Raw genomic sequence first — 24,007 nt, 5'->3', positions numbered from 1 at the left:
CATCAGAGCCAGCCTATGCTGAGCAAAATCTAATAATTGTTTTTTAAAGTGTGACCTGAGAATTTTATAAAACTTACAAAACACATAAAGTGCATAGCGCTGCGTGTAGAACAACCATCGTAAGGACAGAGTGTACTACTTCTCTGCCTGTGGCGCATTTTCGAGAAGAGCACCATACGATGGGTAATGTAAACGAAAATGTTTCAGTATAAATCGATGCTGATAATGTAATACTGTAACGAGATATTGGTTGAATACATTCTCCGCATAATACAAGATCATAGGCACAGGTTGTGGACTTCCCTAATTCTGTCATTCCAGTTTTCAACAATAACTCGTTTTAGCTGTCTTTTCAATTCCAATTTCAAACTAACATTGACAGTGTTTAGTACTTTGAAATTGGCCATATCACCAAGAGAGCTACACATAGTTAAAAAAGAATCACGCTAGGGTATCTTAAAAACATAACAAACTGATAACGAGTTCAGAATATCTAACCACTCTAGCATAGGGGGCATTCTTATGGTATCTTTAATACATTCCGGCTAATGTTCCTTTTAATTGGTTTCCTCTTTGTGCGGCAGTGCAAGGTCGGTGTGCCCTGCAGCCTAGGGAACGTGAACCAAGTACCTGACATTCATGGAAATCGCAGCCCGAAGCTGTCAGGGCTCTCATTCCTAGCACACTTACACAATCACATTTCACCATCAATCAGAGACAAAACCCACAGTCATATGGCAGCCAGTGGTGATATTCGGTGCATACGAAACTTGTTAGGTGAAGTTTCAGGATTCCTTTTCGGCACTTAGTGATCTTGGGCTATGATCACTGTACTTTACGAAAAGAATTAAGGAACTTGCTGAAATCTTATATAACTATATAGAATAAAGAAATGAAATACTGCTCAATATAACCATTACTTATTGATCAGCAATGTTCTTAGTGAATACTTCGGCAACACCCATCTAACATCTAGCTCTCATTAGCCTAATAAATAACCAATACATTCAAGACCAAAAAAACAGCGCAGCCAGGAAGCAGAGTGTTTAAGATATGTAGATAAAAATTCTTTGAAATACGATATTTGCACTTCACATCCACAATGTGTGATCTTCGTCAGAAAAAACCTGAACTGTACAACGGCAGGGCCTAAAAGCAGAAGACCACAGGTTGAGCGCATTATGGGCCATATTCACAAGCCCCTATCGCTACCATAGCCACTCACAGTGACTTTGTGATGGCGATACGGCCTTCACCTTATTCACAAGGGAGTGTTAAGCCACTTAACTTGGCTTAGCGCTGCCTTGTGAATAAGGCACCCTTTCACTCTGTATTTAGCGTGAAAGGGGCGTGCAGTGGGTGTTGCGGTGGGCGCTACACCGCAACATCCATTGATTTTGACACTGTCCCCTAATCACAAGGGCAGCATCAATAGGAGGCAGCACCAAAATTAAGACCAGGAAAATCCTGGTCTTAAACAGGCGAAACGAGGAGAAATGCTTTATTTCTCCTCCTGTTTGCTTTTTTCATATGTGCTACCTTGTGGAGCACACATGGAAAAAGCAAATTGCCATGGTTTGTGTATGTACAAGAAGGTGTCCCTTCCTGTACATAAACAAACCTTATTTTTTAAATGCCATTCTCTCACTTTCATGTGTGCTGCATAAAGCAGCACATATGAAAGGGAGATAATTGCATTTAGGACTGTTTATGTGCAGGCAGGGGCACCTTCCTACACATGAACAATCCTCCCCTGCACACAGACACTCTGGTGCAAGGGTGCCAGTGTTGGCGCTAAGCTGTTAAACTTGTGATAGAGAATACAAGGGTACCCCAATATGTGAACTTGGGGCGGTAAACTGTTTAGGGAAAACAATGGTGGTGGTGTGGCCTAAAAGTCCATTCAGAAGTGACCTGGTGGGGGGCACTATGTATTTAGAGAAGGAAGTTGCATCTTACAAGGGAGCGGTAAGTAATATACAGAGGAACTTGTAGGTCAATTGATGACAGGTGTTTATTCCAAAACAGTAGGACTCAGGTGCTCACACAATAAGTGACAATAAGCGTGACGTGAGAAGTGAGGGTTATATTAAAATAAAAACATTGCATTGATAACAGTAATAGGAACTCCTTTAGAACGTTTTTACAGAGTAAAAGGAGTTGAAGTTGTAATGGATCGACAGCATTTTGAAGTCAATTATTTGAGTTCATCATCAGGACAAACATAGGTGAGCAAGCTGAATTGGATTCAAATGCTATTAATTAACATCCGTGGCAGCCAGTGCCTGTAAAACGATTGCGTTCCTCTATTAGTGAGCGCGGGAAACTGCAGTGCTGAATTTAATTTTGCGAATTCTGGACGGGCTGCTGTGCACTGTGAAGCACCGTCAGAGCCGGGCAATTATTTAGAAGACTTCAGGGCACTGAATGAAGGCTTGGAGACGTAGAACGGGACGTGTCCTTCTGCTGTGGTTGCCTGTGCTGAGTGCGCGCTAAGTTGTTAAACTTAGCGCCATCACAGGGGGAAACGCAAGGCTGCACCATATCCTTGTGAATATGGTGCCGCCATGCATTTCCGAAGTGGCGGAGAGAGGCGTTAAGCCAAAAAGGTTAATGCCTCTCTGCCCAACTTCCTTGTGAATGTCCCACTATGAGCTCTATGTTCGTGCCATACATTTGGTAAAAATGGTCTCAATTTGTCGCCGACTTTCAAAAATTACATAGTTTTTTTGCAAACCAACATATGTTCAAACGTTTTGGTTTACAAAATTCAAAGTCCTAGGGAGTGGCAATTTAACCTACCTGATTAACTTAAGTAAGGTATGTCTTAGATTGTGACCCATTATAAATAGCTGCCATCCAATGGAAGGTATTCAGACCAGCCAAATCTGAGTTTGTCTCCTCTTTATCCAAAAGCTGGATAAATAATGACTTATTTTTCGATTTACATGATCATTAGTCAAAATGTGCATATGTCTTTGTGGGGAACGGGGTCGGGAGAATGAGAATCGTCACGAGTTTGAGTATGTCTTTAGCTATTTTTATTCGGTTTGACAACACCGAGATAAGTTCAAAGACTTTAAAGCACAGTCTCCTGGAGAAACAAACAATACACGAGGGTCCTCTCCTTTGGGGAAACTTCCGGGTCTTCGGTTCCAGTCTTGAGGAAGCGGGAGTTGACCACAGGGGTGGAGATACACTCGGAGAAAAGGAAAAGAAAAACAGCCACGTTAGGGGGCTGGGCTCGACTTATATAACAGATGAGAGGAGGGTAGGGTAGTGAGGGTTCACCAGGGTGCTACCACCAAACCTATCAGTGAGGGTGTGTAGGCGGCCGGCAAGATACGACGATAGTGACCACCCTCAGGCTACCCCGTTCCACCCCGTGATTTGAACAACCCTTGAAAACGGCCCCGTACCTTGTGGAGCCACACTTCTCCCCTGGAAGTGTGGCGGGGCGACTCGTGGTATCGTTGGCCTCCTGGCTTGTCGTCACTCGGCTTCAGGGGTCCCAGCAGCGGTTCCACGACAGTGACTCCGTCTTCCTCCGTGGCGTCCTCCTCGTGCTTCAGCTGGCGTTCCGAAGGTTCCGCGCCGGCAGTCCAGAACGGGGCTTCCTTAAACGCCCCCAGCTCCTCCGATTGGTCAGTATCAGGTGACGTCGTCTCACCTGATTGGGTGAGTGCTGTCGAACATGCCCCTAGCGTCACAGAGGCTGGATACAGAGGTGTACGTCCCTGAGGCAGAGCCGTGGAAATCCAGGAAACGTCCAAAGGATCCTGCGGACGGGGTGGAAAGGAAGAAGCGTTAGCAAGGACACCCCGTCCGTCCGAATCAGGGAGCTCATCTAGGTCAGGGAGCTCTGCTTCGTGACACATCCCACCCCCAGGATTGACCCGATCGGGGGAAATCGGATAGCGTGACAGGAAGTCAACATTCCCCTGCAAGGAACCCTTTCGATGACGGACCTCGATCTGGAAGGGCTGCAGGGCCAAAAACCAACGCAGAATGCGATCATTGTTCCCCCTGTTACGCTGAAGCCAAGTCAAGGGAGCATGGTCCGTGTACAACACAAATGGCCTCCCCTCAAGATAGTACCTCAGTTTTTCGACACCCCAACGGACAGCCAGGCACTCCTTCTCAATCGTCGAATACGCCTGCTCCCTAGGAAACAGCTTGCTACTGATAAAGAGCACGGGTCTTTCAGCCCCAGTCTCATCTTCCTGGGAAAGGACCGCACCAATGCCAACCCCAGAAGCGTCTGTCTGGAGGATGAAGGGTTTAAGGAAATCAGGGGACATGAGGACAGACGAGGAAGTCAAAGCGTCCTTCAAGGCTTGGAAAGCCGTAGACTGTGCTAGAGAGGGTGTGGGGAGTGCAGCAGACTTGGTGTTCTTCCCAAGGAGGTCTGTGAGAGGAGCGGCCAGGCTAGCAAACTGAGCAATGAATCGGCGGTAATAACCCACCAATCCCAAGAAGGCCCTGAGTTCTTTCTTTGAAGAGGGGTAAGGTAGAGCTTTGATCGCTTCCAGTTTCTCAATCTGGGGCTTAATCTGTCCATCGCACAAAAGATACCCAAGGTATTTGACCTGCTGGAAAGCAAATCGGGACTACTTCGCATTGATGTGGAGACTGGCCTCCCTTAGACTGGTCAGTATGTTTTCGAGGTGACACAAATGGTCTTCCCAGGTTTTGCTAAACACCACAATATCGTCCAGGTAGGCAGACGCATATTGTAGGTGAGGTGCCAGCAGTGTATCCATAACTCTTTGAAATGTAGCTGGCGCCCCATGTAAACCAAAGGGGAGTACCGTGAAGTGGTAATGACCAGATGGTGTTGAAAATGCTGTCTTTTCCATGTCTTTGGGAGCAAGGGGAATCTGCCAGTATCCCTTGGTGAGATCTATGGTGGTGATGTACCGAGCCTCCCCAAGGCGTTCCAATAATTCATCGACCCTAGGTAGAGGGTATGCATCCTGTTTAGACACCCGGTTAACGGCCCTAAAGTCGATGCAGAAGCGGATGCTACCATCAGGTTTCGGTACTAACACCACCGGCGAGCACCAGTTGCTGTGGGAAGGAACTATGATCCCAGCCTTCAGCATGTTGTCTACCTCGGCTTGGAAAGCCGAGCGTCTTGCCTCGGGAATTCGGTAGGGCTTCTGTTTCACCACTGTGTTTGGGAGGGTAGGTATGCTGTGTTCCGCTAAGTGAGTACGACCCGGTTGATCCGAGAAGACCACTGAATGTGATAAGAGTAGTTTTCTAACTTCTTGTTGCTGGGTCGATGATAAGTCAGGATTCACAGGGGCAGCACCGACAGTATGCTCTGTATTGAGTACAGGAGACACTACATTGACTGACTGGGGGGGCGGACCTAACCATTTTTTCAGGATGTTAATATGATATATTTGGGTTTTGCCTCTACCTAACTGGACCAGATACGTGGTACGTCCTATTTTCTTCAGGATTTTGTAGGGTCTCTGCCACTCCTTCCTCATTTTATGCGTAGAAGAGGGTAATAGGATTAGAACCCAGTCACCTACGTCCAACACCCTCCACTTTGTACCACGGTCATACAGGGTTTTCTGTTTAGTTTGTGCTACCGCTAAATGTTCGTGAGCAAGGGTTCTGAGTTTATGTAACCTGCTCTGGAGTTGCCTTGTATAATCCAACAGGGCTTCAGCTTCTTGTGCTCCCTCAGTTTCCCAGCTATCCTTCGTGATCTCGAGGAGCATTCTAGGGGGTCTCCCGAACAACAACTCAAATGGGGAGGTCCCTAAACTGGATTGTTTCTGGCTACGAAGTACAAAGAGGGCCAAGGGTAATAACTGATCCCAGTTCTTTCCATCACCCGACAATAATTTTTTTAGGGTCAACTTAAGGGAGCCGTTGTAGCGCTCAACCAAACCATCTGTTTGGGGGTGATATACAGAGGTTTTGATGTGTTTGATATTTAGCTGTTTGCATACTTGTTGCATCAAACGAGACACAAAAGGGGTGCCTTGATCGGTAACGATCTCTTTGGGGAAGCCATGCGTGAGAAGACTTCAACTAGCCTCTGGGCTATTGCTACTGAAGTGACTGATTTGAGAGGAAAGGCCTCGGGATACCGCGTAGCGTAATCAACCAAAACCAAGGCATACTGATGTCCTCGGGATGATTTAGGTAAAGGCCCGATTAGATCCATTCCGATACGGTCAAACGGGACCCCTATAATAGGCATGGGTACTAACGGGGCAGGAGGCGGAGTGTAGGGATTCCATTTCTGGCATATTCTACACTCCTGACAGTATTTCTGAACCTGGGCATATATACCAGGCCAAAAAAAATGTCGCAATATAGATTGACTCGTTTTTTCTACCCCGGAATGGCCAGCTAGCAAATGGGCATGACCAAAGAACAAGATCTGCTCACGAAAGTCGTTTGGGACCAACAGCTGGGGTTCAGCGTCAGCCTTGGCAAGTCTATACAGCAAACCGTTTTTTTCGAGAAAAGTGGGATAAGCCCTAGTGGTCGGATCCTGTCCGCTTCGTGCAACCTGCCATGCGTTGGCGAGACTTGCATCATTCAATTGGGCAGTCCTAAAATGGGTATCCCGGGCCCATGGTTCTGCAGCCAACAAGGTATCATGGGGAAGAGATAGGTGTTGTAAGGTCTCCAATAGCAAAGCACTAAACGAAGGATTATCAGTCCCTATGATTATGGGTTCAGGTAAACCAGCCATTACTCCCACAACAACTTCCATATTCTTCCCTGAAGGTGTGTGAAGTGTGATTTTAGCAACAGGATATTCCTTGACGTCCCCATGGACACAACGGATACTAACCCGTTTCCCTGGAATGTGCGAGTTGCGGTCTACCAGCTCTTCCCTTATCACTGAATGTTTGCACCCGGAATCTAGTAATGCTCTTATACTAGTACCGTTCAAAGAGACACGTACATAGAAGGTGGTTCCGGTTTCTTGTGCATATAGGATAGACCTTGGGGCATAGCTCACGTCCATAGGTTCGTCTTCTCTGTCCTTTTTCTTCCGACAAAATCGAGCAATATGTCCCCATTCACCACAGTCATAACATTGAGGCCCTGAATTGGGAAGTTCAGGTCGTTGGAAACGGACTTTGGGAGGTTCGGGAACGGGTTTTTGGAACCGCTTCTCATTTTTGACAGGTGATATGATTTTTAGTGTTTTTTTCGGGCTCCTTCATGTACGGCTTACCCTGAGCCCGGGCATAACAGGTAGCCATTTCGATAGCATGCTCCAAGGTTAACCCCGCATGTTGTTTAAGCCACCTTTGGGTACTATAAGGAAGGGATTCGATGAACTGTTCAAGATACACTTTATTCATAATGGCGTCGATGTTTCCTTCATGTGGTTTTAACCACAAGTCGGCAGACTCCTTTAGTTTGAAAAACAGGGTTTTGGGCAAATCCCCGGGTGACCCCTTCTCTTGCCGAAACCGTAATCGATGGGCTTCTTCGTCTGCCCCCAAGCTATCGAGGATGTATTGTTTCACAACCGCATACGCAGTTGTTCCATCCCGATTTACTGTCTGATACGCTGCCTGGGCCTCACCAGTCAGCAACGGCGCCAAATAGAAGGGCCACCTATCGCCAGGCCAGGAACTAGCTCTCGCCGCTCTTTCACAGTTCAAAAAGAAAGCAAGGGGGTCTTCACCTGTGCTAAATTTCTGTAAAGGAACGACAGTACCCGGAGGTGGAGCTGTAGCCCTTCCCTGTCCTATTACAGTCATCAATTGTGTTTGTCCTTCCGCCAATTTTAGAATGTTATCGGACTGCGTTTGAATGGCTTGGGAAAATGCAGTCCGGTCTGCTTCCATTTGGGTCAAAAGATTCTCCATTCTGTATCGGATGGCGTGGTTCACTGGTTGATCCGAGTCACGGCACCACTTGTGGGGAACGGGGTCGGGAGAATGAGAATCGTCACGAGTTTGAGTATGTCTTTAGCTATTTTTATTCGGTTTGACAACACCGAGATAAGTTCAAAGACTTTAAAGCACAGTCTCCTGGAGAAACAAACAATACACGAGGGTCCTCTCCTTTGGGGAAACTTCCGGGTCTTCGGTTCCAGTCTTGAGGAAGCCGGAGTTGACCACAGGGGTGGAGATACACTCGGAGAAAAGGAAAAGAAAAACAGCCACGTTAGGGGGCTGGGCTCGACTTATATAACAGATGAGAGGAGGGTAGGGTAGTGAGGGTTCACCAGGGTGCTACCACCAAACCTATCAGTGAGGGTGTGTAGGCGGCAGGCAAGATACGACGATAGTGACCACCCTCAGGCTACCCCGTCCCACCCCGTGATTTGAACAACCCTTGAAAACGGCCCCGTACCTTGTGGAGCCACACTTCTCCCCTGGAAGTGTGGCGGGGCGACTCGTGGTATCGTTGGCCTCCTGGCTTGTCGTCACTCGGCTTCAGGGGTCCCAGCAGCGGTTCCACGACAGTGACTCCGTCTTCCTCCGTGGCGTCCTCCTCGTGCTTCAGCTGGCGTTCCGAAGGTTCCGCGCCGGCAGTCCAGAACGGGGCTTCCTTAAACGCCCCCAGCTCCTCCGATTGGTCAGTATCAGGTGACGTCGTCTCACCTGATTGGGTGAGTGCTGTCGAACATGCCCCTAGCGTCACAGAGGCTGGATACAGAGGTGTACGTCCCTGAGGCAGAGCCGTGGAAATCCAGGAAACGTCCAAAGGATCCTGCGGACGGGGTGGAAAGGAAGAAGCGTTAGCAAGGACACCCCATCCGTCCGAATCAGGGAGCTCATCTAGGTCAGGGAGCTCTGCTTCGTGACAGTCTTCTATTAGGATAGTGGCTGGGTATGTTTGTCTGCTATTTGCAAGCTACCATCCAAATAGTACATTATGTTTGCTATTTAGCCAACGAATGGGCAAATAGTGAAATGTCTTTGCAATTTAGATTGGCGTCAACCAATCTATTCATTATCTCTACTTTTTAGCAAGCACAGGAGTAAACAGTGAAGTTTCTTTGCTATTTGCATCACGACCATCCAATTGGTATATAATGATTGCTATTTAGCTTGCAACTATGTACATTGGGAAGTTTCTTTGCTATTCGTACAGCCACTGGCTAAACAGAGTATAATCTGTACAATTTAGCCAGCAGCTCTGCAAATGCTGTTTTCTCTGCTATTTGCACAGTAACCAGCCAAATCATACATATATTTTGCTACTTAACCAGCAGGCAGATAAATAGTAAAGTTTCCTTCCTCTATGCATGGCCATTCATGGATAGGCAAACAGTGAAGTTTCTCTGTTATCTACTCAACCGGAGAACACACAATGCATAATCTCAACCATTAAGCTAGAAGCCCCGTAAATAGCGAAGTATTTTACTATTTGCATGGCTGCCAGCCAAATAGTAAATAATGGCCCAGATGCATCAAGCTAAAATCCGCTCGCAAAGTGGTAGATTCTCAGAATCTGCCCCTGTTGTGAACGTATCTAGGACCCTAATTAAATTTTCCGGATTTATGCCCTTATGTGGTTATAACAAATCATATCCTTATAAAGGAATAAGAATCATATCCATATTTAGTCATTGCCAATACAGTCTAAATACGGCAAGGCTACTTCCCTAAACTCCTAGAAAGTACAATGCGTTCTTTAAACAAACCAAACCTCCAGCAGCCAGGGAATTCCCCCTGCTTCTGTTTTGATTTGTCCTAGAACTCCTGAGAGTCCTGAAAGAACTGCTATTTCTTAGTGACAATTCTTAGTGACGTCTTATGTCTAACCGTATGTCAAACACGGCACCTTCCAGGTATAAATATACCAGCATTTGCCTTGACAAACACACAGTGGTTTGGAGCAGAGCGGCTATCTACTTACCCAAAGCCCAGCTGATGCGAGTGCCGAAGGAAGCTGACCCTCCCATTGACGCACTGAGAGAGACGCTGTCTTTTCTCCTGCCAAGAAATCTAGCTCCAGTGTTTCCAGTCACCCTTGCGGGTTGCTGGGAGATCGAGTCCTGAGAAAGAGATACAAGACCTCCTTCATTCTAAAACCAAGGCACGGAGCTGATTAGATCCTTAGAGAATTCTTGATTCAGATTCTTAGCAAAACTAATTTAACTTTAACTGCAGCTCACTTACTCCTTCCCACGTACTAGGATTAGGTTAGGTACACCTGGGCAGGCGTATTTAGAAGCACCAGTTGAGTACGTTTAGTCAACTTTTATCATTGTATGTATTGTATATATTTTATCCGTTTTAAGTATCATATGGCTCAGAAACCATATAAATGCTTTTACAGTATTAGGTCCGGGAATAAACTGTCACTTTATTTTGCTTTAATATTTGGAATTTAGTTACACATAAGCACTCCTTTGTTGTTTCTAATAAACCTTATGGGGCACAGGAGTGTTGACTCGAGCCCTACCTCTCTCGTTGATATTTAAATAATTATTTCATAATACTCCTTTTACTGTACGCACTTTACTTTATGATAAGTATTGCAATTGTGGCAATTCACTTCTCTTGCATGAGAAAGAAGACTGCTCAATAAATAACACCTTTCATTGAAAACGCCCGTCTCTCTATTTCTCTGCACTCTGGTGAAACTAAACATGCACGATTGACTGAGTGAAACAGCTATCTATTCTTTTCACACGACTCTGGAGATATACTCCTTATTCTGGAGGGAGCAAAGTTGTCATGTTTATGCGGTTGTCAGAAGCTAATCCATTCTTGTCTATTCAGAAAGTTAACTCATTCCAGGTTCACTCGAGAAACTTTCGAGTGACCTCAGGACTCTCCCCACGCCGCACGGCTCACCAGCGGTGCCCCTCACTGCTGCTCGGTCTCCTTGTTCCGTTTTTGCAGGCCGATCCTCGTGCTCACTGTAAACATTTCCCTGCTATTGTGTGGTCTTCTTCTGCCTTTGTATTTTGTGTGATATTTGTTTTTTTCCTGTTCTTGTGTATTTTTAACTTCTGCCTTTCCTTCACTTGTGCCTGATTTAGCGTGCCTCGCCACTACCTCGGGTGCCCCCACCCGCTCCCCGCTTCCCGCCACTGCTCCATCGCGGCCCGCCCTCTTTCTTCTTTTGTACCCGATTGGCCCCCAGCTCCCGCCTCCCAGCTGCTCCGCCCTCCCACTTCGCCTCATATGGAGCCCACGCATACGCGCAGCGGTCACGCGCAGCGGGCGCGCCGATTGTGCGTCGAAGGTGCGCCAAAGGCAAGCCCATCTGCGCCCGTCCGTGCCTGGACCGCGCCCAGCGCCAGGACCCCTGGCACCCGTGGACGCCAGCCCACACGACGAACCTATGACACCGCCACCCTCTACGCACTCAAACCTGGCCGGAACCCCGCCTCCTAACGAGCCACCCCGAAACGCACACACGGACCCTTCACCTGCCAAGCCTGCAAGTTCACCTACATCCGGACCTGCACCACACCCGCCAAGCCGAGCACCAGCAACAACCACCTCAAGTCCATCCTGCTCAATACCCGCTCCGTCCACAGACACACCGTCGAACTGTGGAACCTACTCGACACAACATCACCAGACGTCGCCTTCCTTGCAGAAACCTGGATAAACGCCTCCTCAGCGCCTGACATCGCCATAGCCATCCCGGACGGACACAAAATCACCCGGAAGGACCGCGCCAACCAGACTGGAGGAGGCATCGCCATCGTACACAAGAACACCATCCACATCACAAGCAACCCCGACGACACTTTCACCGCCGCCAAACACCTCCACTTCCAGATACACACCGATCCCAAGACCACCTTCGAAAGCACCCTCATCTGCAGACTCCCGGGACCACGCACACAATTCAGCGAAGACATCGCGGACTTCATCAGCCCGCACACACTCCCCTCCGCTGGCTACATGCTCCTAGTGGATCTCAACTTCCACCATGGAAAACAACAAGAACAGCAACACCACCACCATACTGGACAACCTCACCAACCCCAGACTCAAGCAACTGGTGAACACCCCCACCCACTACGCCGGCCAATGCTTGACCCCGTCTTCTCCTCCAGCAAGCACATCTCCTTCAGCCACGCCACTGGACTCCACTGGACTGACCACAGCTGCATCCACTAAAGCTTCAGAAGAACAACGACCCACCACCACTCGCAACAGATTCCTCGCAGAAGATGGAGCAAGATTACCATCGAGCAGCTCACCACCTCCCTCCGACAGAACCCTCCCGCCAGCACAACGGACCCCAACAAAGCAGCCAACAACCTAACATAGTGGCTCATCAACTGTGCAAATGACCTTGCACCACTGAAGAACCCTCCAAGCAGACCCGGCAGCAAGAAAGCCTCCTGGTTCACCAATGAACTCAAAGTTCAAGAATTTATATAGCGCACTACTCACCCAGAGGGTCTCAAGGCGCTTGGGGATGGGGTTCATTGTTTATCGAATAGCCAGGTTTTAAGTTCCTTTCTGAAGGAGATGTAGTTCTGTGTAAGGCGGAGGTGGGTGGGGAGTGAGTTCCAGGTCGTGGCCGCCAAGTAGGAGAAGGATCTACCTCCCATGGTGGATCTTTGGATACGCGTAATTGCGGCGAGGCCTTGATTGGAGGATCTTAATTGGCGGGTGGGTGTGTAGAAGGATAGTCGAGTGTTGAGGCATTTGGGCCCATTTGGGCCCTAGTTTGTGGAGGGCCTTGTGTGCGTGGGTGAGGAGACAGAATGTTATTCTCTTGTTGACGGGGAGCCAGTGGAGGTCTTTCAGGTGGCCGGTAATGTGATTTTGGCGAGGGATGTCCAAAATGAGTCTCGCTGATGCATTTTGGATGCGTTGGCGTTTTTTCAGTAATTTGGCTGTGATTCCGGCGTAGAGGGTGTTTCCATAGTCCAGTCGACTCATGACTAGTGCGTGGGTGACAGTCTTTCTTGTCTCGGATGGGATCCAACGGAAGATTTTTTTGAGCATACAAAGTACGTTGAAGCAGGAGGATGAGACGGCGTTGACTTGTCTGGTCATCGAGAGTGAGGAGTCTAGGATGAAGCCCAGGTTGCTTGCGTGATCTGTGGGTGTGGGTGCTGTGCCCAGGGCCGAAGGCCACCATGAGTCGTCCCAGGCAGAGGGGGATGATCCTAGGATGAGCACCTCCGTTTTGTCTGAGTTAAGTTGTAGGCGGCTGTTTTTCATCCATTCGGCTACTTTTTTCATACCTTCGTGAAGATTGGTTTTGGCGGAGTTAGGGTCTTTGGTGAGGGAAAGGATCAGCTGGGTGTCGTCAGCGTAGGAGATGATGTTAAGGTTGTGTTGACGTGCGATGGATGCGAGTGGACACATGTAAACGTTGAAGAGGGTGGGACTGAGTGATGATCCTTGAGGTACACCGAAAATGACTTCGGTAGCCTCTGATTTGAATGGGGGAAGTCGTACTCTCTGGGTTCTTCCAGCGAGGAACGAGACAATCCAGTCCAACGCTTTTCCTTGTATTCCGATGTTGTTGAGGCGTTGTATGAGGGTGCTATGACAGACTGTGTCGAAGGCGGCGGAGAGGTCGAGTAGAATGAGGGCCACTGTTTCTCCGTTGTCCAGTAGTGTTCGGATGTCGTCTGTGGCTGCGATGAGGGCGGTTTCGGTGCTGTGTTTGGCTCGAAAGCCGTTCTGTGAGGGATCGAGGGAGTTGTTGGCTTCGAGGAAGGCGGCGAGTTGGCTATTGACTGCTTTCTCGATGACTTTTGCCGGGAAAGGGAGGAGGGATATTGGGCGGTAGTTTTTGAGTTCAGAGGGGTCTGCAGTGGGTTTCTTCAGGAGGGCGCTGACTTCGGCATGTTTCCAGCTTTCTGGGAAGGTAGCAGAGTTGAAGGAGCAGTTGATAACATCACGGAGATGGGGTGCGATGATGGAGTCTGCTTTGCTGAAGATGTGGTGGGGACATGGGTCGGTTGGCGAGCCAGAGTGGATGGAATTCATTAGGCGGATGGTGTCTTCGGTGGTGATTGGGTTCCAGGCGTTGAGATTGTTAGAGGGCGGTGTAGGTTCTGAGGGGGGGGGGAGGATTGTTCGTTGGTACTGTTTTCGAAGCTGTTATGTATGTCGGTAATTTTGTTGTAGAAGAAGGAGGATAATGAATTGCAGAGGTCTTGGGAGGGAGTGATGTCGTTTGAGGCTGCGGTGGGGTTGGTAAATTCTTTGACGATATTGAATAGTTCCTTGCTGTTATGGGCATTGTTGTCAAGTCGATTCTTGAATGCTGACTTCTTGGTGGATCGAATCAGTTGGTGGTGTTTGCGAGTGGCTGCCTTGAAGGTGGTCATGTTGTTGGAGGTTGGGTTTTTTCTCCATGTTTTCTCGAGAGTACGGCAAAGTTTCTTGGATTTTTTAAGGTCATCGTTGAACCAGGGGGTCTTTTTGCTGTCTTGTTTGGTGTGATGGGTTTTCAAGGGTGCTAATTCGTCAGCGCTGTGAGTGATCCATTGTTTAATTTTGATGGCAGCATGGTTAGGGTCCGATGAGAGGGTGGGTGGGTTTTTGGTTGAGCGATGCGAGGAGTTGGTCGGTGGTGATTTTGTTCCATTTTCTTCAGGGAATAGGTTGTGGGGGGTTGTGGGTCGAGGTGGTTTTGTAGCTGAAGTGAACACAACTGTGGTCCGTCCAATGGAGAGCTGTGGTGCGATCGAAGGAGATGTGCTTGCTGGAAGTGAAGATTGGGTCTAGCGTATGACCGGCTATATGGGTGGGGGTGTCAACAAGTTGTTTGAGTCCGAGATTGGCCAGGTTGTCCAGAAGGGTGGTGGTGTTGCTGTCGTTCTTCTTTTCCAGGTGGAAGTTGAGGTCTCCTAGTAGGATGTAGTTCTCGGAGGCGAGGGCATGTGGACTGATGAAGTCGGTGATGTCTTCGCTGAATTGTTTACGTGTTCCTGGAGGCCTGTAGATGAGGGTGCCTCTGAGTGTGGTTCTTGGGTCATTGTGGACCTGGAAGTGGAGGTGTTCGGTGGTGGTAAGGTTAACGTCGGAGCTGGTCGTGATTTTGATGGTGTTTTTATGGACGATGGCGATGCCTCCTCCTGTTTGTACGGTGCGGTCTTTACGGATGATCTTGTAATTGTCCGGGATGGCTATGGCGATGTCAGGTGTTGATGATGCTTTCATCCATGTTTCAGTGAGGAAGGCGACGTCTGGTGATATAACGTCGAGTAGATCCCAGAGTTCGGTGGCGTGTCTGTGGACCGAGCGGGTGTTCAGCAGGATGCACTTCAGGTGGTTAGGGTCGGAGCTGTGTTTGGGGTTAGTGGTTGTGGTACGGGTCTTGACCAAAAACTCCAAGAAGAACTGCCGCACCCTCGAGAAAGCCTGGCGCCACGACCAGACCACTGACAACATGACTGCCCTCAAGCACGCCACCCGCAAACACCACCAGCTGATCCGCACCACCAAGAAGAGAGCATTCACAGAACGACTGGACAACAATGCCCACAACAGCAAGGAACTCTTCAGCGTCATCAAAGAGTTCTCCAACCCAGGCGCCGGAAACAACGACATCACCCCCTCGCAAGGACTCTGCGACTCACTCGCCTCGTTCTTCCACCGCAAGATCGCTGATATACACAACAGCTTCGGCGCACCTACCACGCACCCAACCACTGAACCAACGCCCCCCACCACCACCCTCTACGCCTGGACCCTGGTCAGCACCGAAGACACCACCCGCACAATGAACACCATCCACTCCGGATCACCAACCGACCCCTGCCCCACCATGTCTTCAACAAGGCCGACTCCATCATCGCACCCCAACTCCTCGACGTCATCAACACCTCCTTCAACACGGCCACCTTCCCGGAGACCTGGAAGCACGCTGAGCTCAGTGCCCTCCTGAGGAAACCAAGGGCAGATCCCACCGACCTCAAGAACTACTGCCCCATCTCGCTCCTCCCTTTTCCTGCCAAAGTCACTGAGAAGACCGTCAACAGTCAGCTTGCCGCTTTCTTTGAGATGAATGGATCCCTTGACCCCTCGCAGTCCGGTTTCCGAGCCAACCACAGCACTGAGACCGCCCTCATCACAGCCACTAACGACATCAGATCCCTGCTCAACAACGGGGAAACAGCGGCCCTCATCCTCCTGGACCTCTCTGCAGCGTTCGACACTGTCTGCCACCGCACCCTAGTGCAGCGCCTCAGCAACATCGGAGTCCAAGAGAAGGCACTGGAGTGGATCATCTTGTTCCCGCCGGAAGAACCTAGAGAGTCCGCCTCCCCCGTTCAGATCCGAGGCCACCAAAGTCATCTGCGGCGTACCACAAGGATCATCACTCAGCCCAACCCTCTTCAACGTCTACATGAGCCCTCTCGCAGCCATCGCACGCAAACACAACCTCAACATCATCTCCTATGCCGACGACACCCAGCTGATCCTCTCCCTCACCAACGACCCCGCCACCGCCAGAACCAGCCTGCACGAAGGGATGAAAGACGTCGCAGAGTGGATGAAGCACAGCCGCCTGAAACTGAACACAGACAAGACGGAAGTCCTCATCCTGGGATCATCGCCCTCCGCCTGGGACGACTCCTGGTGGCCCCGTGCCCTGGGCACTGCTCCCAAACCAACGGCCCATGCACGCAGCCTTGGCTTCATCCTGGACTCCTCCCTCTCGATGACCAGACAAGTCAATGCCGTCTCATCTTCATGCTTCAACACCCTGCGCATGCTCCGTAAAATCTTCCGATGGATCCCCACTAAAACCAGAAAGACGGTCACTCCGCACTCGTCACCAGCCGACTGGACTACGGAAACACCCTCTACGCCAGAACCACAGCCAAACTTCAGAAAATACTCCAGCACATCCAGAATGCCTCCGCATGACTCATCCTGGACGTCCCCCAACACAGCCACATCTCCGTCCACCTGAGAGACCTGCACTGGCTCCCCGTCAGCAAGAGGATCACGTTCAGGCTCCTCACCCACGCACACAAGGCCCTCCACGACCTGGGCCCCAAGTACCTCAACAACCGCCTGGCCTTCTACGCGCCCACCCGCCAGCTACGATCAACCAGCCTCGCCCTCGCCACCGTTCCATGCATCCGCAAAGCCACTGCCGGGGGAAGATCCTTCTCCTACCTGGCAGCCAAGACGTGGAACCACCTCCCCATCCACCTTCGACTGACCCAGGATCACCTTTCCTTCAGGAAGCTCCTCAAAACCTGGCTCTTCGAGCAGTAGCGGACCCCCGCCCCAGCGCCTTGAGACCCGACAGGGTGAGTAGCGCGCTATACAAATGCCCATGATTGATTGATTGATCTGAGCTAGCTGGCATTCATAATTAAGTCTAAGATATTCAATAGAGACCTAGTCGACCTCAGTCCTATGTCTAAACTATTGTTTATGTTATTCCAATGCGCAGAGCCTATTGGGAATTTATGCCCAGATGCATCAACCGTTTTAGGAAGTGCAAACGGTGCGATTCGCATAAATCGGCCTTTTGCACTTCCTAAATTGGTTACTGGGATGCATCAAGCATTTTTTGGAAATCGCTTTTTTTGCGAGTTCCAAAAAAATGCGATTGCTGTTAAGGAATCGCACATTTGCGATTCCTTAACAGCAATGCATCATCCCCAAAACATTTGCGATTTCCAAAATTGCAAATGCAAATTACCACGAAGTTGAACTTCGTGGTAATTTGCAAAAATGTTTAAAAACGCATGAAAATGCATTTTTTAAACGTGTACGTTACAGGCACACATGTCCTTAGGACATGTGTGTATGTAACTCACATGTAAAAGTGCATTTCATGAGTGCAGGGGGGGGTCCTTTGGACCCCCCTCTCCACCCTTGAAAGGCTTTGATGCATTCCGTTTCGAAATTGCGAATTCGCAATTCCCATTCATTCCTATGGGCATTTCAGCCCATAGGAATGAATGGGAATATCGGATTCGCTATTTGGAAATCGCAATTTTATTGGAATTCGGTAAAAAATGCGATTTTTACCGAATCCCCAAAAAATAGCGAAATTAATGATGCATTGCCATTTGCGAATCCTTAATTGCGATTCCTTATTTTTCGCAATTAAGGAATCGCAAATGACAACGTTGATGCATCTAGGGGTTAGGAACTACACTACACCCCTTTGCGACCGGTATTTTTGCATTTGGGATGCATCATCCCAAATGCAAAAATTGCAATTTAAGAAATCGCAAAATTGCAATTGCTTAAATTGCTATTGCATTTAAGGAATCTCAAATTGATATTCCTTAAATGCAATGCATTAAAGTTAAAAAAATAAGCGATTTCGCTAATAGGTGGCGCAAATTACCATGAAATTGAACTTCATGGTAATTTGCAAACTTTTTGAGAAATGCACTAAAGTGCATTTTTCAAAGTTCCATTTTACAGACAGACATGCCCTTAGGGCATGTGTGTGTGCAAAATGTACCCATATGCAGATTTCAGGGGTGCAACAGGGTGTCTTTTTGACACCCTGGCACCCTTGAAATTGCAATCTCAATTTGCGATTCTCTAATTGAGAATCGCAAATTGAGATTGTCTTCCCATTCATTCCTAAGGGCCTCTAGGCCCGTAGGAATGAATGGGGAGGTATTCCTTAATTGCACTCGCAATTTGCGACTCGCAATTAAGGAATTTTAAGGAATCGCTATTTTTTAAGTGAGTTCTTCATGCATGGTATTTTGCTGTTCCTTATTAGCGAATCCTTATTTTTCGCTAATAAGGAATTGCAAAATGGATGCTTTATGCATCTGGGGTAAATCTCTTATTTAACTGGTGGCCAAAAAGCAGAGGCCACTTTATAATAAAGACAGAGATGAGACAAACTCCAAACGTTTCTCCATCAGTGCTATCTAGGAGCAACCCCATGTAATGCATTTTATACAGATATTTCCATTGCTGTGCAGAGGAACAGCACCAGAGTACTGAACAAGAGTGCACACCCTGAGATACAATTTAGTATCATTTACGAGGGACCTGGTGGAGCAACCATACCTATGACAAATAATAACGAAAAATTAAAACTCCTGTCTATGCCCTTCGCTGGTTATCTATTGCTCTACACATTCAGTTATGGGTTCTATGCAAGGTGCTCTGGTTGTGGAAACCAGATTATCTTCAGATGTGACTCAATCACTTCATACTTACCTCAATGCTCAGGCCACTTCTGCTTCCCTATCCTTCCAGATTGGAAGAAACCTTCTTGTGGGGGAAAGGTACCAATATCCCGAAACTCTCCCAGAATAATTTGGATAGTTTGACCATCAGCATTTGGCGGTCATAGTCATGCTCTGTATCTGGGATTATGGATAGCTTGAAGCCCATTTCAAAACCTGGATAATACTACTATTTTCACATGTTCACTCTTTAACCCCTTCGATACTCATGACGAGCTCAGCTCGTCATGAGGTATACCTCTTGTGTGCTCATGACGAGCTGAGCTCGTCATGACCACACCCATTTACATTAGGGCCCAGCACAGGAGAAGGATACCATCAGCAGCGATGGTGTTAAGACATGTGGAAGAGAAGGTTGTGTCTTTGAGTTATAATTTGACATAAAATATTCTCAGAATACAACTCCTGTGGCGGTTTGGGCAAACAAAACACTGATGTTTTCTTTATAAAAAGTACTCATGTTACTAGTGATCCCCATCAAATATTTTTATAAAGCACTGTCATGTTGATAGGCTTTGCCTTTACACTGTGTTAAGTTAGCATGAGCTTATTAGGAGTTTAAACGCCATTTTGTTATTAATGCTTTGAGCCTAGTAGAATATTTTGCTTCACACGAGAATAATATGTTTTCCTATAGTATCAGCTTTGCTTGGTAAGCTATGTCTGAACATTGAGTGCTGAGGCCTTCAAGGTTATTTCAACACAGCTGTTGTTGTTCGGTCTGATCAGCGCACATCTTAGACATAACACATAGGCAGCTGTGGTCAACTCTGGCTTTTGGCGCGGTTAATAATGCACTGCGGAGAGCATGCAGACACACTTGATGAATATCCGCATGCAGAGAGTTGGTGTAGAAGATGATGTGATCTCTTTCTACTAAGACCAGAGGTATGGGGCCGCCCTTCTAAAACCCAAAGAGACCTTCTATAATATAATATAATATAATATAATATAATATAATATAATATAATATAATATAATATAATATACTAGCAAGGGAGGGTAAGACTGAGGTTCTATTTAGACCTTTTCCCTTTAGCATTTTAACATGCTTTCACCCTTTGTATTTTTTGGACTAGTAACTGTGCTGATCACCTTGTTGCTTATACTATGTTTGCTTGTATTAGCCAAGATACTGCGCTTGAGAACACTGCATTAGAAATAAATATTTTAAACTTGTACGTGTCATCATTTACTCCTCGTTTTGGACTGGTATGTTAGTATAACAAAAGAGTGTTCATGTGTTCCACGTGACCTGAGGTGTTCATGTTCTGGGTTGTCTAATCATTGGCGGTGTGTAAGAACCAATGAGACACTGATTGCTAGTCTGGTAGGAGATTTTAGATACTAAGGTGAGTTTTGGCACACCCTAATTCACTGAGGTTCCAAGTCTCTATGCACAGTTCTGTGTAGGAGCAGAATCCCTGCGACAGCACATAGTAAAATTTGTTGCATTAGACATGAAAACAGAGTTAATAAAACATAACACAAAAGTGTCCTAGTTCTGGAGTTGACTCCAGTGGCACAGCTTTGTATCCCTATTTCGACATGTTTAGACATAAAACTAGCATAAAAATGTTTAAATCTGGCACTTTTCTGTTGTTTAATTCAAGTTAAAATGTAGTATTTTTTTTTTAAATACTACCAAGGAAAAACGATAACTGTAATTCACTTAAATAATGGTGTGATGACTTTGTGCTAATCCTTCCAAATTCTCGGAGAGAAGGCTACCAAGCTCTCTTTGTTGCCCGAGTGATTCCTGGTTTAGTCACCTGGTTCTTCTTTTCAAAGGGACAGTGTGGATGATTGAGATCCTGAGCCTCATTCGCAACAACGGAGACCCAACATGGAACAGAGAAGTGCCCAACTGGTGCCGAATACCGTGGTATGAATGTATTGGCGTTAAAGAGACGGCGAAGAAACGCTCTCCACCTCGGATGTTTACCTCCCACCTCCCCAGACAACTCTTTGCCAAATCCTTTTTCAGCACCAAAGCCAAGGTATGGTTAAAGCAGGGCAGGTCATTTTCACCTGAAGCTTTAATGACAAGTTGTCACTGTGACCTACAAGAAGTGGAGCACGTTGAGAGAACAGAATAACCGCAGGTGGAAACCACAACCGTTGTTCTTGTCGGGTAACTTTCTTTCTTTCTACTCTGCCGCTCATTTATCATACTTTCTCTATTTCCTGTCCATGTGCCCACACTCTCTTTTTGCCCTACCTAACCTTTTTACCCTCTCCTTTCTGGTTCTTCTTCACCAGCTTTTCACTTATCTCTCTTTCCCTCCATCTTCTTCTCTGACTCTTTCTTTCTCTCTCTATCTTTCTCCCTCTCTCACCTACACACACACCTTTCTCTCTTTTGTCCCCTCTGCCTCTATGCCTTTCACGTTTAAACTATTTTTATTAAACTATATTATTCCACATTCTTTCCACTTCTCCCGTTCCATTGTGTGCTTCAGTTCCCCCAACTCTCCCACTTTTGTACTTCCAACATGCCTTACAACTATCCTCTCATGCTTTCTACTGTTCGCTCTTTCTTCCGGTTAGGTTACTACCGTCTTGATGCAATCTGTGCTGAGAGCGATATTGAGCTAACCCTGCTCGGTCATTGGTTACTGAAAGCACCGTTCATCACATTCATCAACCATTGGTCAGATGTAACTGTACAGTACCATTGCACAACGACTTATGGTTATTTTATTGGTGCAGAGTCCACATTGGATGGGACATCGTGTCTCTTTCTTTTAAGTAGTGCAGATGGTGGATGTCTGAGGGAAACATGACTTTTTTTAATTGGCATTTATATACCATACAACAATTGGGCCATCGTGTTCACATTTTTGACATAGAGAAGAAAATAATACATCCGTGAAGTAAGGCCTTGCGAACAAAAGTAAAACAGCATTAGTGGCCAATTAATAATAAACATCAGATATTCATATGGTCAATGAATCAGTCCCACCTTTGCTCCTCTGTGTCATCTTTTCACATGTGTGAACCTTGTACATGGTTACAAGACAACCTTACTTTAATTCAGATAGTGTCTATATCTAACTTGTTAGTCTGTGTTTGGACATAGGTTACCTGCCGTGTCTTACCGTATTGAAGCAATTAAATGAATGAATTGGTAACTAAGGAGGGTTTTAATCCATATCTACTTGACTGGTTTGGCTGGTGGTGTAGTGAAGGTAGGGCCTTGCTTGCGCACATTGCTATGTTAGCCTAAGCTTATTAGAAGTTTAAACGCCATTCTGCCTTTTTGCCGCTTTTGCACACGACACTGCATGTAGCTGTTGTGTTAAGTTTGACTTTGTGACTATCTTCACTTGAGAATGGCTTGTTTTTCAACATCCCTAGACTTACAGCGCGACCTTAGTCTGCACAGTGAGTGTTGAAGCCTCCAAGGTTATCATAACAATGTTAGCTGTTATTCGGGCTGATCGGCTCACGTTTAGACACAACATGCACGCAGCTGCAGCTAACTGTAATTCTGGCGCCTTTAATATTGCACTGCAGCATACATGATTTTAGGCACTTGGATAAAATCTGTTTCCAGAGAGAGAGAGAGCTTTTGCAGATCCTGATGTGATTCACCTCTGCTGATCTTGGAGGTATGAGGTTCCCCATTCAAGCTTAAGAGACCTTCTATATTATATAAAACATAGTTCCTAGCAACGGAGGGTGGCAAACAAGACACTATAGGACCTGCTTCCACTATCATTACAATATGATTTCTCCTTTTGTGTTTTATGGAATTGTAACAATACTGATCGTATTATTTTTAATCATATGCCTGCTTATGTTAGCAAAAATACTGCATCTTAGAGCACGTCGTTAAAATAAACATTTAAAACTGTATTTTGTCTCTTTTTATCCATGTTGTGGACTGGTATGGAAATAACAAACAAAAGAGTGTTCTTGATTCCCACCATTCCTGAGAGTAACCTAAGCCGCATGTTCTGGGTTGTCTAATCATTGGTACCTTTGCTATAGGACAAAGAGCTAATGTGACACTGATGCTAGTCGGTTAGGGGTTGTAGGCACTGAGGTGAGTTTTTTGGGCCACCACAATTCACTGAGGTCCTGGGTCTCTGTGCACAGTTCTGTGTATGAGCAGAATCCCTGCAACATGGCGCGCCTAACAATGTGGTCTTATTTTGAGACTCTCCAGTAGTGCTTATATCAGTCCACGAAACCCTCACTATTGTTTCCGGTTGACAGTCGTGACGGATTAACCTACCTATAGTTACCTAGATTTTTTTCAAGCTTGATAATTTAAAAAGGTTTGTACTTTGAGTTACTACCCCTTATGGCTGACATTGATATCCCCCAACATGGTAGGATGGCCGTCCGCAATCATTTGCAGACATATGGCGTCACTATAGATGGCATGGCTGCAGTTTTTGTGGTGAGTGCTGAAGCTGCATACCAGTTTGAGCTTTTCTACTCATGGGTTTCCTTTCCTGCGGTCAATGCGGATTCTGGTCTGTTTCACATTTATACTCCCACAGCCGTGCCTCTAAACTATACCCCATATAGGACGCTGGAGATTCCTATTTCAGCCTGGCAGCATTCATTTTGGTTTAATGGTGTCACGATTACGCCGTAGTATAGGCCAGGGCAAGTAGACAACTACATCTCCCAGAATGCCTGCAGTTTTGTCCTACTTTTCTTTCCTTTCCTATCTAAACCTGTTCCTCCCCTTCCCTGGTGCTTGTCACCTGAGGACTTCCTGGATTTCCCCTCTGCCGAGTTAGTTTGTTCATCCCCTGGATTCAATGTTTGATGTTTGAGACTTTTTTCGAATCGCGCTGAGCGCGTTTGTGGTTCGTTGAATACCGACAAGTGCCTCATCTTTGAATTTAGCGC

At 47.1% G+C, this 24,007-nt stretch overlaps 1 protein-coding gene across 1 annotated transcript in view; it reads left to right on the top strand.

The window, feature by feature from the left end:
- Positions 1–24,007, top strand: part of LOC147701770 (sulfotransferase 2B1-like) — a 415,303-nt gene that overhangs the window by 41,590 nt on the left and 349,706 nt on the right. Inside the window, exon 2 of the mRNA XM_086930398.1 lies at positions 20,927–21,135. Coding sequence (XP_086786524.1) covers positions 20,927–21,135 — 209 coding nt within the window. The remainder of the gene's footprint in view (positions 1–20,926; positions 21,136–24,007) is intronic.

This window comes from Lissotriton vulgaris, chromosome 7 (genome assembly GCF_964263255.1).
Source record: "Lissotriton vulgaris chromosome 7, aLisVul1.2, whole genome shotgun sequence".
Taxonomy (NCBI): Eukaryota; Metazoa; Chordata; class Amphibia; order Caudata; family Salamandridae; genus Lissotriton; species Lissotriton vulgaris.
Note: the sequence above shows the minus strand (reverse complement) of the source record. Positions and strands in the feature narration are given on the sequence as shown.